The sequence below is a fragment of the Eublepharis macularius genome, chromosome 2 (assembly GCF_028583425.1).
Source record: "Eublepharis macularius isolate TG4126 chromosome 2, MPM_Emac_v1.0, whole genome shotgun sequence".
In the NCBI taxonomy this organism is placed as follows: Eukaryota; Metazoa; Chordata; class Lepidosauria; order Squamata; family Eublepharidae; genus Eublepharis; species Eublepharis macularius.
In genome coordinates, this window is record NC_072791.1 from 107272693 (window position 1) to 107291767 (window position 19075).

Below are 19075 nucleotides of genomic sequence, written 5' to 3' on the forward strand. Positions count from 1 at the left end.
AGAGACTTACTCAGTGTGGTGGCACAAGGGAAATTTTTTTCAAAGCTGGATCTGAAAGACGCTTACTTCCGGATCAGAATAAGGGAGGGGGGATGAATGGAAAACTGCCTTCAATACCCCCTTGGGGCAATTCGAATATCTTGTGATGCCTTTCAGCCTACGGGGGGGGGGCAGGTGTGTTCATTAATTTAATTAATGAAGTGCTGCATGAATACCTGTACAAAGGTGTGGTTGTTTACCTAGATGACATGCTGATTTATTCTGCTGATAAAGAATCGCATATGGAACTGGTCAGAAAGGTGCTGACCACTTTAAAGAAGCACAAGCTGCCAGTAAAATTGTCTAAATGTGAGTTCCACAAGGAGGAACTCGATTTCTTGCGGTATGGGGTTTCACATCAAGGACTTAAAACTGTGTATCAGAACCGGTTCTACAACACCCAGACGAGAACCAGAAATTTGTGGTCCAGGTTGATGTTAGTGACACCGCCATGGAGGGCGGGGTCCTCCTACAACCAAATAAAGAGGGGAAATTGTATCCCTGTGCATATATTTTGAAAAAATTCTCTGAAACTGAACACGATTAGAGCGTATGGGAGAAAATATTTTGCGGTAAAATTTGCACTCACTACCTGGCAGCATTGGTTAGGGGGGGGGGGGTCAATTCCTTTTGAAGTATGGACTGATCACAAAAACTTAGAAGCGTTTACGCACTCCCCGTAGACTGAACGCCAAACAGTTAAGGTGGGTGGAATTCTTTTCCAAATTCAACTTCACGTTGAAGTACCTCCCTGGCCAATCAAATTTCCTAGCAGATGCACTTTTGCACATGCCCCAACATGACAGCCAGGAGGATGAGATAATTGATACAGTTTTCTCACCAGCTCAATTGGGAGGAGCAATGATGACACGCAGTCAAGCTGCAAAAACGCAAAGCAGCACGAAACCTGATTTCTCAGAATGGGGAGAGAGAATAAAAGCTGAGACCAAGAGGGAGAAAGTGTGCCCAAAGCCGAACTGAAACAGGAGAGAGATGGGCACTGGTACAGAAGGGGCAAATTATACGTCCCAACAAGTTTAAGGAAAGAAATCTTACAACATCATGATGGCAAGACAGCTGGATATTTTGGGTACCTTAAAACGGTACACTTAGTACAAAGACAGTTTTGGTCGCCAGCAATGAGAAAAGATGTTTCTCAATATGTATCCTCCTGCTCAGTGTGTATAATGGGGAAATCTAGGAGGGGAAAAACCCCTGGACTCTTGCAATCTTTAGAAACCCCTCCTAGACCATGGGCCGTAATTTCAATGGACTTCATCACTGACCTTCCCCCCTCAAAAGGACACACAGTCATTTTAGTGGTGGTGGATCTGTTTTCAAAACAGGCTCATTTTATTCCCTGTACTATAATCCCTACAGCCAAGAAACTAGCCAGCCTGTTTGTAAAACACGTGGTCAAACTGCACTCCTTTCCTAATGAGGTAATATCCAACCCAAGTCCATAGTTTGTTGCCAACTTCCAGCAGGAGCTTCTCAAAATTGCTGGAATTGAACAAGGAATTAGCTCCGCCTACCATCCTGAGAGTGATGGACAATCAGAATACACAAATCAAGTGCTGGAACAGTTCCTAAGATGCTACATTAACTATGAGCAGGATGATTGGATTGATTTTCTCGATTTTGCCGAATATGTATATAACAACTCAATACACAGCTCTACAGGAGCAACCCCTTTTAAAATAGTACATGGATATGAGGGAAACGCCTTGCCTTTTGCTGCAACCCCTGAATCCCAACAAACAGGAGATCTAGAGGAATGGTGGACTAATTTAACTTCCCAATGGGGAATCATCCAAAAGACTTCGGACAAAGCAAAGGAAGACTATAAAAAAATTGCTGACAGAAAACGTTCTGAACAATGGAAACTACCACCTAGTAAAAAAACTAGGGTGGAGATTTTTAGGACCTTTTCCCAAAGAACTTAAAACAAATCCACCCCGTATCCCACTTCAGTCTTCTGAGAAAAGCTCCAGTGGCATCCAGAATGGGGGCCCCCACACCTAATGCTAGTGGATGGACATATTATGAAAAAGAAAAAATCCTGGATTCTAAAATAAAACACAAGCTTTTTTACTTAGTCAGGTGAAAAGACTTTGATGAATCTTACGGGGAGTGGGTAGAACAATTCCATGTGAATGCACCTAGACTTGTGTCAAACTTCCATAAACGTTATCCTGACAAACCTGGCCCTTGAAGGGAGGGACCAATTTTAGGGTGGCAAAATGTCATGTCTGAACCCCATCCATGCCAATGCTAACACTGAACCAATGTTTCATACTGTAACTTAATGTCATATTGTCAACGCCACAACTGTTTCTTTCACCGACTTCGTGCAGGTGCTTATCTAACGAACTGTAGAAACTTTCACTGTTTATGACCTTGTAGATTACTCACTCCCTGGCATTGCTATGTCTCGAATTTGATCTTATGCTTTCTCAGTGACTCTACCGGATAGTACAAACAGGCGAGATGTTCTCACATAAAGTGCCCGCCAAAATCATGTTTATTGTTGGGAGGGGGAAGGAGCAAACGTGTGTGTTAAGAGGAAGAGTTTTTCCATAGGTTCTCCTTCCTGTCCATTCTTGCTTTTACTGCTTAAATGCTTACCTTGCTTCTGAGTAATCCTATGGACATATATATGGAAATGATTTGATTTCTGAATAAAACCATTTAACCAAGAGCCTAGACTTCTTGCTGCAATGGTACAGGGATCTGTTTGCCATATCCTGACATTTTGACAGAAATCTTTAATCTTTCTGTACCTGTAACCTTTGGAGGATGGCTATCGGCTTCACTTCATCAGAGCCAGACCCGGGGACTGCGGAGCCAGATGATTTAACATGCAACCCAGACCAGCATCTGGACTGCCTAATGGATTCCAACAGATCTGAGATGGGAACGGCAGGAAATCTCCCCAAGCACCCAGAATGGGGACTATCCCCAAAAGGGGGGCCACCAATCTTACATGGACAACTTTACCAACCCCCAGACAATGGGCACCCCGGACCCAGGAGGAGAAAGGGAGATGGAGAAGAGTGCTGTTTGGTTGCTGCTCGGGTGAGACAGGGGCACCTAACATCTCAATGGAACCGCAGCTGACCTTCACTCCAGAGAACGAACCGTGGATAGAGCCCATGGGGGACCCTTTGTTTGGAACATCCCAAAACACTTCTGAGAGGGAAGTAGCGAATATAGCCACGAGTGGATTAGATCTATAGTGGGATGACGAGCTGGGACATTATGTAAGCGTCTCCTTGCAGAAGGAGAGTTATTTGCCGTGGGGTTTGGAGCCCCGTCCAGACCTCCCTCCAAAAGGAGGCCTTGAGTTACAAAGAGATCACCAGCAATGGAAAAACATTTGCCAAGGGAACTTATTCCTCCTCTAAGACTCACCAGAACCAGATGATGGGATGGAGTTTAGAGGAGGGGATCGTTTGGATTATCTCAGTGAACAGCTTCAGGTGATGAGATACGATACGTTGGCATTAACAGGACTAAACAGGGTTGAATGAGAGGTGCGGTGGATGCCCAACGTACTCTAGCCCCAGCAGATTTACAAATGACAGGGGACCCTGGACTAACCCCTGATAAAGCTGCAGAGTACCATGGATTTACAACTGACCTACTAAATAGGTGGGAAATGGGGGCTGTGGCTGGGCCAAGCAACCAAGATTGGGGGCAGATGCCGCAGCTACCTATGCCACTGGAGACGACAACACAATTGGTGCTGAGGAATGTACAAATAAAGGGGGGCCTTGGATTACCCCCTGGCAACAGGCAGAGTCCCCAGGATTACATAAGTAATGAAGGTACCTACACCCTGGACTGGAGTGCGGCTGGGTCATCAGACCCATTCGGGGGCAAGACACTGCAACCAAGAGAGGCGGAAAACAGGTACCAAACCATCGAGACTCAAGTGGCATTGATGAGAGAGAGGTTGGGACAAACTGCCCAGGTAATAAACAAAATGATGAGCCTGCTGGTGGGATCGGTTTTACAACCGCTGCCAGAGAAGCAAGGAAGAGCTCCACAGATTATCCAAGAACCAATCAATGCAGTGGGAGCAACGTCTTCGTGAAGGGGAAGGCCAGTTTTTGTAACTCCTGAACAGTTTATGGGAGCTCAAGTGGTTCTCCCGACTGCAGTCTCCAATAGTCACAGAAATAGGGAGATCCATTTCGCCTCCCACCGTAGTGACTGCCTCCAATATACCCTCCCGGAGAGTGGGAATGGGTCCATCTGGGGGAGCACAGCCTTTGATTGTACCTCTGGTGGTGAGCGGTGCAGACATGACATTCTGCCCCCCTAAAGATGGCCCGTCCCCTTCAAGGGCCAGGTTTGTCAGGATAGCCTGACATGAACTGACGTTGGAACTAAGATGCTTGGATCCATAGTAAAGAAGGAATGTAATTCCTCTGTTGGGCTCACCTCCTCTTCCTCCTAGTGTAAGGCAGGAGTTGGTGGAGTTGAGCCGTAATACTTTCCTCCTCGACAATCAGTGAGTGTGTTGAGGACAGCAAGTTATGCTGACAGTGATGCGAAGAAATAGAGGCCCATCCGACTTCCGGTTTGGGATTCATGGAGGTCTAACGCAGCTCCATTCGCGGAGCTGACCGGACTGCCGTTTTAACCGGCCGGAGGGGTGAAAATAGCCCGCGGCCGACTGCTCTCAGGCGGGGAGCAGGCAAAGAACGCTCAAGACCCTAGGGTGAGCTAGATCTCGGACGAGGGGGGGCTCTACACAACGAGTCTCCCCCCGATCCTTGAGGTCCCACCTTGCGACGGGTCGGCTATAATCTCTGCGGCAGTTTTGGGGCCAATTCGGCTGGCATAAGACCTACATACCCAAGCTTCGATTGGGAAAGGAAGTTGAGAGGAGAATTTAAGATCGAAACAGCGATTACAACCCGAGAAAAGTGAAGAGAAGGTAAAGATCGCTATCTTTTGATACGGGACAGATTGATAAAAACAGAGAGGAAAAAAAGTAGATTTTTAAACTGCAACAGACTAGTGAAAAGGAGGTGAAGACTCGGCAGGAGTTGTATTTTAAAAGAGACTAAGTTTAAAGAAGTTATTAAAGAAATCGGACTATTGTTTTGAATACCTGTGGCTTTGGAGCTGTGGGAAAAAGACACCATCGCGAGACCTGCTGTGGGAAGACGGGAGACAGGAAGTGCGTAACAACAATAGAGTGGCTGGAGAGAAGCGGCCCTTGCCGAAGGACAGGAAGTAGGGAATCGCCATTTTTGAAAGGGGAAGGGTCGCGGCTTCAGCGGAAGAGGAAGTAGGCCATCTTGGATTATAACATTATAGAGAAACCATAGAGAAAAGACGCCCGACATTTTGGACACTTTAAAATTTAATTTTGGCAAGAAGATTGGGACATTTGAAAAAGAAAAACGTTTAATTTTACGCCACGGAGTTAAGGAAGAGAGCGGATTCGTGGGAGCGAGCTAAAGCAAGCCCCACGATGTCGAAAAAAGAGTGGCAATCGGCAATAGAAAATTTAGATAAAAATCAGGACAAAAAACTTTTAGATATGATTAAAGAGCTTAAGGATACGAAATTGGAGCTTATTAAAGAGGTTAAAGAGGTTACACAGACAGTAAAGTCGGAGCTGTCAGAAATGAAAAAAGGTATGGAAACGATTAGTAGTGTATTAAAAGGAACGCAGCAGAGAGTTAAAACAGTAGAAGACGCGATGGAGAATTTAATAGACACGCAACAAACAGAGATGAGATTGGTGAAGGGGAGAATGTCAGTTGCAGAAACTAAACACATGGAGAAGCAGCTACGTTTTCGTGGTCTGCCAGAAGTGGAAGGGAAGTCAGCGCAAGAACAGATGACTGAGGTGTTGGCTGAATACCTGGGGAAGGAGGAGGAGGAAGTTGTGGCTATCCTAGATGTGGCATACCGTGTGAATTCGAGAATTGCAACCCAGAGGAAATTACCAAGGGATGTGATTGTACAGTTTACAACAAGAAACATGAAAGAGAGGATTGTGACAAAACAGTTTCAAGATCCATTGGAGATTGATGGCAAGACGATCATTATAATGAAGGAACTGCCCAGATCAGTGTTATTGGACCGGAAAAAATATAAAGTGCTAATTCAGATGTTGAAGGACATGAAAATCAGGTATAGATGGGAGTTACCAGAAGGAGTGTCCTTTGAGTTTGGAGGGGCAAAAAAACGCATCAGATCTGAGCGAGAGATGGAGAGATTTATTAAGGACAATGAAAAAGACTTACCAACAAGACTATGAATATGGAGTGTAAAGTATTATCTTGGAATGTAAATGGACTAAACTCACCGAATAAGAGGAAAAATATTTTTCATTGGCTACTAAAACAAAAATGTGACATTGTTTGTTTGCAAGAGACCCATATTAGAAAACAGGATGTAAAATATTTAAAATCTGGAAAACTGGGCAAGGAGTTTGTAGCGGCCTCTAATAAGAAAAAAAGAGGAGTGGTGTTGTATATAAAAGAGGAGCTACAGCCAAAATTTGTTATGAGAGATGTGGAAGCTAGATTTGTAGCAGTGGAATGTATTTGGAATTTAAAGAGAGTGTTGGTAGTCGGACTTTATGCACCTAATGGTGCAAAAGAAAGCTTTTTTGAGGAGTTAAGGAAGCATCTAGACGATCTTGTATATGACCAGATAATTCTTGCTGGAGACTTCAATGGAGTGACAAACTTGGAGTTAGACAAAAAGACTACAACGGTACAAAAGAAAAGAGGACTATTACCAAAGCTTTTTTTTGAGTTGATTCAACAAGAGACTCTCGAAGATGTATGGAGGAGAGAATATCCTAAAAGTAGACAGTTTACTTTTTATTCTGCAAGGCATTTTACATTATCAAGAATCGATATGATCTGGGCCTCAAAAGACTTAGCGTTATGGACTAAGGAGGTAGAAATAATGCCGATGGTAGGCTCAGATCACAACCCAATTATGTGGAAATTTGGAAAAAGGAGAAAAAGGAAAGCATGGAGAATAAATGAGGACTTGTTACAGGAAAGAGAGAATATGGAGATACTGAGAAGAGAGACAAAGTTTTTTATACAATACAACGTGAATAAAGAAGTACCAACCAACAAAGTTTGGGATGCGTACAAGGCGGTTGTAAGGGGCATACTAATGGACTTAAATGGCAGAGCAAGAAAAAAGAAAGAGGAGAAAAGACAAGAGATTGAGGAGAAAATAAAAGCCAAAGAAACACAGTTAAAAAAGAGACCAGGGAAAAAGAAGGTATACCAGGAAATCAAAATTCTTCAAGAACAGCTAACAGCAATGAGTAATAAAGAATTGGAGTGGAACCTTAAAAGATTGAATCAAAAAGAGTTTGAGGGTGCTAATAAACCTGGGAAATATCTGGCATGGCAATTGAAGAAGAAAAGGGAAAAGAAAATAATAAATAAAATCTGTGAAGATAATAAAACGTATTTGGAGCAGACTACCATTAGTAGAGCCTTTTATAAATTCTACGCTAAGCTGTATAATAAAAAAGAAGTAAACAAAGAATCAATAGCATCATATCTGGAGAAAACCAAACTTCCAGAAATCTCGGAAGCTTGGAGAAATAAGTTGAACAGTGAAGTAACTGATGAGGAAATAAGCAAGGCAATACAATCCGCAAATCTAGGAAAGGCGCCAGGGCCAGATGGACTTACGGCTAAATTTTATAAGACAATGGCCAATGAACTGGCACCATTCCTAAAAGAGGTGATGAATGGAGTTTTTAGGGATCAAAGGATTCCAGATACTTGGAGTGAAGCGAATATATCATTGATCCCAAAAGAGGGCCAAGACCTGACTAACGTGAAAAATTATAGACCTATATCACTACTTAACAATGACTATAAAATTTTTACGAAGATATTGGCGGAGAGATTGAAGGGGTGGCTCTCGGAAGTCATAGAGGAGGAACAAGCAGGCTTTTTGCCAGACAGACAAATAAGAGACAATTTAAGGACAGTGATCAATGCTATTGAATATTATGACAAGCGTTGTGACAAAGAGGTTGGTTTCTTCTTTGTAGACGCTGAAAAAGCGTTTGACAATTTAAACTGGGACTTTATGTTTGCCACTATGGAAAAGCTACAATTGGGAGAAAGATTCATCAGAGCAATTAAGGAAATTTACAGAGACCAGACTGCAGCAATTGTAGTGAATGATGAACTGACCAAGAAACTGACGATTAGTAAAGGAACAAGACAAGGTTGCCCGTTATCTCCATTGTTGTTCATTTTAGTATTGGAGATTCTGATGATACAAATACGACAAGACGAGGAAATTCGAGGAATAAAAATAAAGGACTATTCATACAAGGTCAGAGCATTTGCGGATGACATAATGTTAATTGTAGAGGACCCACTGGAGAACATGCCAAAAGTGATAGATAAGATTAAGGAGTTTGGAGACTTGGCAGGTTTCTTCATTAACAAAAAGAAGTCAAAGATACTATGCAAAAACATGACTAAGCAGAAACAACAATTGTTAATGGAAACAACGGATTGTGAAGTAACAAGTAAGGTGAAATATTTGGGAATTGAGCTGACTGCAAAAAATATAGATTTGTTCAAGAATAATTATGAAAAATTATGGACTCAGATAGAGAGAGATTTGATCAAATGGAATAGTTTGAACCTGTCATGGTTGGGCAGGATTGCAGCAGTTAAGATGAATGTGTTACCAAGAGTAATGTTTTTGCTACAGACAATACCAATCATCAGAGACTCTAACCAATTTGAAAAATGGCAGAGGAAAATATCAGACTTTGTTTGGGCAGGCAAGAAGCCGCGAGTGAAAGTAAAAGTTTTACAAGATGCAAAGGAAAGAGGCGGAATGCAACTGCCCAACCTGAGACTTTATCATGATGCAATCTGCCTAGTTTGGTTGAAAGAGTGGATGACATTAAAGAATAAGAAACTATTAGCCCTAGAGGGATATAAAAAATTTTTTGGATGGCACGCATACCTATGGCATGACAAAGTAAAGGTCAACTCGATGTTCCTGCATCATTTTGTAAGGAGAAGTTTATATATAATCTGGAAGAAGTATAGAATTTACCTACAAGAAGGAACCCCCTTGTGGGTGGTTCCATACGAGGTGATAGATCCGAGAGCTGTTGATAATGAACAACAATGTTTAACGTACAAAGAAATAACTAAAACTGAAGTATCTAAACTTAGAATAAAAACGCAAGAGGAACTATCACCTAACTATGATTGGTTCCAGTATAGACAGATTAGAGACTTATACAATTCGGACTCTGCAAAGGGGGGTATACGAACAGAGAACTCGGAACTAGAGCAGACCCTTCTTAAAGAAGACAAGAAAAGAATATCCAAGGTATACCAAGTACTGTTGAAATGGTATACTGAGGACGAGACAGTTAAAACACAGATGGTGAAATGGGCTATAAATTTCAATAAAGAAATAACAATGGAGGCATGGGAATACTTGTGGAAAACTACAATGAAGATAACGACATGTACTAATATTAAAGAGAACATTTACAAAATGATTTATCGTTGGTACATGACACCAAAGAAGATCGCGCTAGGGAACTTGAATACTTCTAATAAATGCTGGAAATGTAAGAAACATGAGGGCTCCCTCTATCACATGTGGTGGTCGTGTGAGGTAGCTAGGCAGTACTGGGGGGAAATAATAAGAGAAATGAGTGAAATTTTACAGTTTCAAATAAATAAGAACCCAGAACTCCTGCTGCTAAACTTGGGAATGGAGGGAATTCCAGCCCATCATAGGACGTTGATATTTTATATGACAGCAGCAGCTAGACTTTTGTATGCGCAGAAATGGAAAGTACAAGAAGTGCCAACTATTGAAGATTGGATCTACAAATTGCTGTACATGGCAGAAATGGACAAGATGACAAGAAAGCTGAGAAATCTGGACTCAGGGCAGTTTAACACAGACTGGGAGAAGCTGAAACAATATCTGGAGAAGAAATGGGAGGTGGGAGGAAAACTGTGGCAGTTTGAGAACTACTGAAGTATAATAAAAGTATAAAAGAGAGGGGTGACTTTACCGGGGGAGGAAGAGATAAATGTGAATTTATAAGCAGTTAGATTAACAGATTGATATATATATATAGATATGTATAGGTTAACAGATAGAATATTGATAGAAAATAATTAATGATAAGGTTTAAATACGAGGATTGAGTAACCAACAATATTTTCTTTCTTTGATAAGATTTATATGCACCAAACTGAATGCACAGAAGAGTCAAATTGATTGACTACGTGATGAGCTATATAGAATTACCATAAAAAGATAGAATGAGTAATATATAGAGAACAAGTCAAATTGTTTGATTTAAATGTAAGATTTTATGGTTTATGATATATAGGTTTATGATATATAGAAATATTCAAGACTGGAAAATGGGATAAATTGTTTATCCAAAGACTTACAGTTTGGGTGTATAACAAGAAAAGTAGTTAAAGATGTACTGCTTAATATAATGGAGAATGTATATCTGTTTTAGACAGAGGAATTTAATAGAAGTAAGGGAAAAGGGACAAAGGGTGGGAAAGCTGTTGGAAGTCAACAAAAGGGGGGGAAAGGGAGGGGGTTAGAAATGAAAAATTTGGGGAAAACTGAATGTAATGTAAAAATAATAATATTCTAACCCAATAAAAATTTTTTCAAAAAAAAAGAAAAGAAAAGAAATAGAGGCCCATCCTTTGGGATGTTTAGTTTTCAATTTCGATTTTTTTGTTGGCAGTTTCAATGTGGCATGCTCAGATCAGTCTGGTGATCAGTGTTTAGCAGTCTCCACCTTCTACTTTGACTGTCAAACAGGTGTTGATGCCCGGGGCAGGAGGGATTCAACAGGTGGTACAGTTGGAGCCAGTTAATGGTTCTGTGCCAGATCTGGGGTACGAGCCTTTAGAATCGATTGAGGTCGTTTGGATCAGGGCTTCGGGTCCATGCTCAGCAGACGGCTTTGCTGCTGGCCTGTTGGAAGTCAACATTACCAACTCCTACATTGCTGCCTTTGGATGGGAGGCCCAATCACTCTTGGCCTTTTGGTGACATGTAGGCAGAGTCGACAGGTAGAGACGTGCGATTCCCCCAGACAAAGAAGGCAGAACTCGTGTTCATCAGTATGTGGCATCTTGGTCTCACATTTCATGCACTTTTTAAATAGTGCTTTCTGAGACATTGTTGTATACAGACAGTCTTGCTTTTATTAAACAGCCAATCAAGATTTGAGACAAGTCGAGAGAGAAGAAAGGAAGAGCAATTGAGAGAATAACCTTTCTCAGAAGCAGTGAAAAAGGAACTGAGGGACAAGGAGTCCCATCGGCCACGATGGCTGGTGGGATAAGGAGTCCCAACAGTCATGCTGTGTAACAGAGCTTGTAAATCGTTCTCTATGGCTGGCCTGTGCCATCCCGATGTGGGACAGCACAGACTGATGACAAAAAAGTAGTTCAATGCTTTATCTGATTATAGGGATTTCTAAATAATCAAATGTAGAGGAAGAGAATAGTATAATATCAAGTGGTGATGGGCCTGACTAATTGCAGTGAATTCAACTGAAGCAATAAACACCAAGGTAAAAACAAATTTTCAAAAGCTGGCCTGATGAAATTTTCCCTATTCCAAACATGGGGCTCGGTCCAGTGAGAAGTTTCCACTTGTGCGAGGACTCTTGCTCAAACAGAAATACAAATAAAAGACTAAAATAGCCGCTAGTGCTAAGTAAAATTATTTAATTCTCATTTTCATTTCTGCTTGAGCAAGACATTTCACAACCAATTTCTGGGCACTATATTGCATAGAGAGGAAAACATGAAGTGTTGCACAAGATCTTGCTCAAGTGGAACTGTGCTAAGTCAATGTTTCTGCTTGTGCATTGCTGGATCCAAGCTAAACACTGTGCATGTAAGAGCCATTTTAAAATCTGAGACATCCCTCCCCACCCTGTATCACAGAGGTCGATGTGGAAAAAAGATGTGAGTAGAAGTGGAAGGCCAAAAGAAAAAAAAATAGGAAAAAAAAGGCTAAGGGGAAGCCCTGCCCAGGTGCTGGAACCATAAAGATATCTGTGCCAGGGGAACTGAATGCTGGAAGCCAGTTCAAATCTGTTATGATGCCTTAAAGAAACAACAACTACAGCAGATACTAAACTTGAATTACGGGCATCTCATTAGACAAAAAACAAAGAAAAACAAGCAGGAATAGTATACTAACTTTGAGCAGAAGGAACCTGTGCTGAGCCACAGAGAGGTTTATAAAACTAAGGAACATCTGACAGTTAATGTGAAGTCTGGTAGATTTTCCAGCTGCCTCTTAGGTTCCAGAGAAGGATGGAGATCTTGCCAGAATAAATAATCAAGTTGTTACTGGCAAGGGCAAGTAACCGGTATGTTCTCATTCTTTGTACTCCCAGCTTTATCTGCACTAATAAGTTATATATTTGGGGTCAGGGCATGCAGTAATTATGTGGCTCTTTTGGTTATTGGGAATTGTGAATGTGGCTCTCCACGTTCTGTGGAGTGTGAACCACTATGTTAATGGATGACGGAACAGTGGCAAAGTTATAAAATTGCCTTAGATTTCAATGGTACGTTTTCTAAAAAGAATCCAATTGATATCAAGTCTATTTTGTTGATATCTCCACTTCAAATAATTAAACTACAATACTTCTTTTCCTGCCTTACTCCCTATATTTCATATATAAAGCATCTATTCTTTCCATATGTTCAAATTCTAAGAAAATTACACTCATGGAAGTGTCTCCTGCTACAATGTTTGGCACTGCTGATTCCCCCAAACAATTCCCAATGTTCCATTGCTTGGGAACTACTGCATTATACACTATTTCTTGAACGGAATAAAGAGTGTGTGCTCTTAATTTTGGTACACTTGAACATCCAACATCTTCTAAGAGAAAGCAGTTTACTTGAGGAATATGGCCGTCTTGTCCTAGGAGGCGCATTTCATTTTCCAGCCGATGCAACCAACTAGTGTTCTCTTCAAAGTGTTTCAGTTCCTCCTCTTTTTTTTGCTCCATTTGCAAACGTCGCACTTTAAGTAAAGCAAGCCGGTGATCTCGTTTATCAGTTGCCTGAAATACAATCGGTTTATTTTCTAGTACATCAGTATAAAGCTAAGCACAGAACTAGATGTTGTGGAGAATGCGTTGCTATTAGTGAAAGCAAAGAGCCTGACATCTCCTTCCCAGCAAAATAAAAAAAAATGTGACCAGCCCTCATGCTCCACTTTATTGGCTGCTGCTTTCATGGTCTTGGAAACTCTGTGCCATGTCATCATATCACACATTTTGCTTAGCTATTTCCAGAGAAGAAGAGGAGGGGGCTGCTGGTTTTGGGAACAGCCATGCATATCTGTGTCAGAATATAAACTCACTTGCACATGTGTAAAGGCTGTTGTGCCCTTTAACATAGAGCATAGGGTGAGTCAGCAATTTCTCTGACAGTTCACACCTGATCAATTAAGCTGGGATTGCGGCATGATTGCATCAGCCGTGTGCTGGTTGGCTGACTCCAACTCACCCTATAGGCTAGTGGACACTTAAAAGTCCAGCCAAAGGTTTGTGCATCGCTGATCTGCTCAGCTTGGTGCCTGGTGCAAACCTTTGTCGCTCAGAACAATCTTGGATAACTCTGGTAACTGACCTAAGGACTGGACTCTGGTTTTGCTCTCTCTGTATGTATGTATGCTGAGCACTTTTGCACCTGTAATATATGGACTTGTATAATACACCATCTGCATTTCATCACAACGTCTTGGCTCCAGTGTTTTTGTTGTTGGGCAAAGCGGGTCACTTGGCAGCACTAATTACAGGCGGTTATTCCGTCAGGGTTATGGGCCCAGCACGCTTCCGCTGCGCCAGTGTACCTGCCGCCTGCAACTGAACCTGTTGGTTTGCTGGAGCATCGTTTGGATCGTTGTGTGGCAGCTCAAGGGTTGGAACAGACGCTGACTGGTTACAAGCCGGTGCCTGGACCCGTTAAGGCAGCTGTGAGTGCGGTGAGTGCATGGGAGTCCTGCAGAGTGCAAGATAATAACCATGGCACAAATGGCTCTCATGCCGGCTGAAAGGCTGGGAGCCGATAACTATTTTACGTGGGCAGTATGGATGGAACATTATCTAAAAAGGGAAGGGCTGTGGACTGCTGTAAGCAACCCTCCCGCTGCTCCCACGCCTGCAGATCAGACTAACATTGAAAAAGCCCTGGCCACCATCGTTTTGAGTGTGGATAAGACTCAGCTTGTCCATGTGATGGGTGCTGCTTCTGCCAAAGCTGCATGGGACGCTTTGAGAAGGCTACATGTGAGGCAAGGAGCGGGCTCACTCATTACTCTGACAAGAAGGCTTTACCGGTGCTATCTACAGCCGGGGGAGTCGATGTCTTTTCACTTGACTCGGATGGAGGGCTTTTTCCAACAGCTGGCTCAGAGAGGAAAAATCCTGCCTGAACAGGACAAAGTCTTCGCCCTGCTCAGCTCTCTGGATGCCAGGTTTGATAGCCTTATTACAGCCTTGGAGGCAAGAGACGTGGACAGTTTAACGATGGGCCTCGTCTCTGGGTTGCTGCTTGAGGAGGAATCAAGGCAGCAAGAAGCGAAAACTGCTACGACCTTCAAGAGCTCTGCAATCAACAAACAATGCGGAGGAGTGTCCCAGCACCTGCCGGAGAAAGCTTCCAGCGAGGAAACTGCACTGCGTGTCCGTCATTGCTTTGCCTGCGGTTCTACACAGCATCTAAGGAATGCCTGCCCATCCAGCCGGAGGAAGAAAAAGCAGCAGAAGTCAGCAGGAGTCGCAAGCAGTGGTGTGACCCAGCGTACTCAAACAGCACTGGTGTCTGCTGGACCCTCTGTGTCTGGTGGGAGTATCTGGCTAGTCGATTCGGGCGCTACACAATCTTTTTGTTGTGAGCGTGACTTGTTGGTCACTGAAACAGAGCCCAGGCTCAGCCATGTCTCCCTTGCAGACGGCAAAGCTGCTTCAACGGTCTGTCAAGGGGAGATTTGTTTTCCTGCATTGAAGCACTCCCTGGAGGGGGTGCTTTGTGTCCCATCCCTGCAAAATAACTTACTCTCTGTAGCTGACCTTGACAAAGCAGGCTTTGCTGTTTGCTTTGCTAACGGAGAGTGTACAATTTCCAGGGACGGAGTGGAGCTGCTGTCTGGACCACGAACGAACAATGTTTACATGGTTAAGAACTCTCCTACCATTAGCCATGTGAGTAACCGCCCTTACCACGATGGGTGTATACACTTTCTCCATCGCAGGTTTGGGCATGCTTCTTTTGGGGCTTTGGAGAAGACTTTGGGACTGCTAGGGGTAAAGGTGAAGCCTTGCAATGCTTTCCTAGACTGCAATATCTGCAAGGAAGTAAAAAGCAAGGCAGCCCCAGTAGCCAAACACAGCCAGAGGCAGTCAGCCAAGCCTCTTCAGCTGGTTCATATGGATGTGGCTGGCCCCTTTCCTCAAAGTGTGTCTAAGAACCAATATGTGCTTGTAATAGTAGATGACTGTACAAGGTTTTGTTGGGTGTATCCCATGAAACATAAATCCGAGGTTTTTAGTACACTCAAGTACTGGATGAGCAGAGTTCAGAGACAGCTGGACACTGCTGTGGTATCTATCCAGTCAGATAGGGGGGGCGAGTTCTGTTCAAACCGATTAAAGGCATGGTTGCAAAAGCAAGGGGTTGAACAGAGGCTTGCCAACACTATGTCTCCTCAGGAGAATGGTGTGGCTGAGAGGTGGATACAGACACTCAAAACTAAAATGCAAGCCCTTTTGGCTGATAGTGGTCTGAAGAAACACTTCTGGGCTGAAGCTATGAAGGTTGCCTGCTATTTGGCCAACAGGACTTGGACTTCTTCAATACAGGACATTCCATATCATGCCCTGTATAAGAAGTACCCTAACATAAATCACCTCAGGGTCTTTGGGAGCAAAGCCTTTGTAAACGTCCCTTTGGGTAAGAGACGGACCCTGTCCAAGAAAGCCAGGGAGCTGGTTTTTCTTGGCTATCAGTCAGGTTCAAAAGCCTACAGGTTCCTGGGTGATAGAAATGAGGTGATCTTCAGCCGGTCCGCGGGGTTTAAGGAAAATTCTCGCTGGGAGAGGCTAGGTGATAGCAACCACTCACAATTGCTATTGCCTCTGGCCCCTCCACAGCAGGAGGAGAACGTCATCACTCCAAAAACTCCCAGCCCGAAGAAACGGCATGCTTCTGTGAAGCAAGAGGAGGGTGAGTCGGCTGTCAGCCGATCTCCCCCTCCTGCAGAAACAAACAGTTCCTCTCCCTCCTCCAGCCCTGCTCAAATGCAGGCTGTGCCGAGGAGGTCACAGAGGGAAAACAAAGGTGTGCCGCCAGACCGGCTGGGCTATTCACAGGCCATAAATTATGTTTACACCTCTGAGCCAGAGGATTTTTGGCAGGTTCAACAACTGCCACAAAAAGAGCAAGAGGGCTGGAAGGCTGCTATGCAAGAAGAATACCAGTCCCTCATTACCCATAAGGTTGTGTCACCAATGTGGCTACCCAAGGGTGAAAAGGTAATTGGGTGCCGGTGGATTTTCAAAAAGAAACCACTGGAGGATGGTTCTGTCAAATACAAAGCAAGACTGGTCGCTAGGGGATTCTCACAAGTAAATCAGATACACTATGACCAAGTCTTTTCCCCAACAGTAAAAACCGAGACTTTCAGAACTGCATTGGCTGTAGCAGGTTTCAAAGGGTGGAAAGCTTTCCACTTTGATGTAAAAACTGCCTACCTCAATGCAGATCTTGAAGAAAGTCTATACCTGGATCAAATTCCAGGTTTTCCCATGGGAGAAAAAGGTATGCATTTAAAACTGCACAAGGCTTTGTATGGGCTGAAACAGAGTGCCCGGCAATGGAACCAATGCCTGGATCAGGCACTAAAAGCTCTGGGTTTCAAGCAGAGCAACGCTGACTCATGTCTGTATACCTTACAAAGGGCAGGTAAATGGGTGCATTTACTGGTTTATGTAGATGATCTATGTCTCATAACAGAGCATGAGAAGCACCTAACATGGTTCCAGTGCAAGCTGCAGGAAAGGTTCCAACTAAAGTACCTGGGCCCCTTAAGACACTACCTAGGGGTGGAAGTGACCAGGCACTCAAATGGAACCTATGTTTTGTCCCAAGAGGGAAAAATCCTGCAGCTCCTGGACAAATTTGGCATGGCAGAAGCCAAGCCAGTTAACACTCCCATAATTACAAATAGCTGTGATGAAGAAGGTGAGCTTATTCTTCACACAACATTATATCAATCACTGGTGGGATCTCTCCTGTATCTGTCCTCCTGGGTTCGGCCTGATATCGCGTACGCTGTACACCGTCTTTGTCAGAAGAATGCCAGTCCTAGGCAATCTGACTGGGTGGCAGCCAAACGAGTCTTGAGGTTTCTCAAGGGCACTAGCAACAGGAAACTAACTCTGGCAGCCAGCCATACAAACTTGTTCGCTTTTTCAGACTCCAGTTGGGGGGACAGGGAGCAAAGGAAATCCACCACTGGTATAGCTATTTATTTGGGTGGTGCCCTGGTTCAGTGGAAGGCAGTAAAACAAACGTTTATATCCCTAAGTTCCGCAGAAGCAGAATTTGGTGCTTTAAGTTCCTGTGTCACAGAAGTGGAGTGGTTTACTTCGCTATGCCATGATTTTGGTATAGCCCAAGACAAGGTCATTATACACTGTGACAACACGGCTGCTATTCAGTTAGCTAGGGAGCAGAACTTTAAAAGTCGCTCCAAGCACATAGGGATCAGGTATCAAAACGTAAAAGCAGCTGTTGACAAAGGGTTGGTGGACCTGCAATACAGCAACACTGAACAAAACATAGCTGACATGTTTACCAAAGGGTTGGATGTGATAAAACATAACATATTCACTGAACGGTTGTTTGATGGTGTAAATATGTAAGGTCAGCTGTGTATAATATATATAAATGATATGTGACATGTGGCAAGGAGTTTAGCAGGAGTGTCAGAATATAAACTCACTTGCACATGTGTAAAGGCTGTTGTGCCCTTTAACATAGAGCATAGGGTGAGTCAGCAATTTCTCTGACAGTTCACACCTGATCAATTAAGCTGGGATTGCGGCATGATTGCATCAGCCGTGTGCTGGTTGGCTGACTCCAACTCACCCTATAGGCTAGTGGACACTTAAAAGTCCAGCCAAAGGTTTGTGCATCGCTGATCTGCTCAGCTTGGTGCCTGGTGCAAACCTTTGTCGCTCAGAACAATCTTGGATAACTCTGGTAACTGACCTAAGGACTGGACTCTGGTTTTGCTCTCTCTGTATGTATGTATGCTGAGCACTTTTGCACCTGTAATATATGGACTTGTATAATACACCATCTGCACTTCATCACAACGTCTTGGCTCCAGTGTTTTTGTTGTTGGGCAAAGCGGGTCACTTGGCAGCACTAATTACAGGCGGTTATTCCGTCAATCTGTATCATCTAATTCCCTCTCCCCCTCCTTCCACCACTGCCAATCTTCCAATATGCTTTTTAATAAGCTGCTAAGAAGTCATGAATGTTTCAACTGCTTAGGTGGATGCATCAATGGTAGAATGAAGTAAAACAGTGGAAGTTCTGAAAGGAAATTGAAAAGGCAATTTGACAGGGAAACTATACAGGTCAGAAACAGCTGTCTCCCAACAATGTCTGGGAGAGTCAACAGCAAGGGCTAAGAAGGAAGAAGGCCTAGAAAGTAAACTAAAGGGAGAGAGGGGTCTGGTGGCAGGAAGGAAAAGCCAACAGTAAGCCCTGATAGAGAGAATGAGGGATAGATTCATAGAAAGAAGGGAGGAAAAAGGGCTTACTGAGAGAGTGGCTTCTATAGGACCCAGATAGGTATGTATGGGCTACCTAGACCTGGGAATAAAATGATGAATACTGGTTTGATATATTTGACTACAGATTCTCTAGCTGGTTGCAGAAGCAGATAT

The 19075-nt window shown here is 43.3% G+C and overlaps 1 protein-coding gene across 1 annotated transcript in view; it reads right to left on the reverse strand.

Annotated features, from left to right (window-relative positions):
• The window catches only part of KIF18A (kinesin family member 18A), a 141460-nt gene that overhangs the window by 86082 nt on the left and 36303 nt on the right, over positions 1-19075 (reverse strand). The window contains exon 11 of the mRNA XM_054972147.1: positions 13010-13174. Within this exon, the coding sequence (XP_054828122.1) occupies positions 13010-13174 (165 nt within the window). The remainder of the gene's footprint in view (positions 1-13009; positions 13175-19075) is intronic.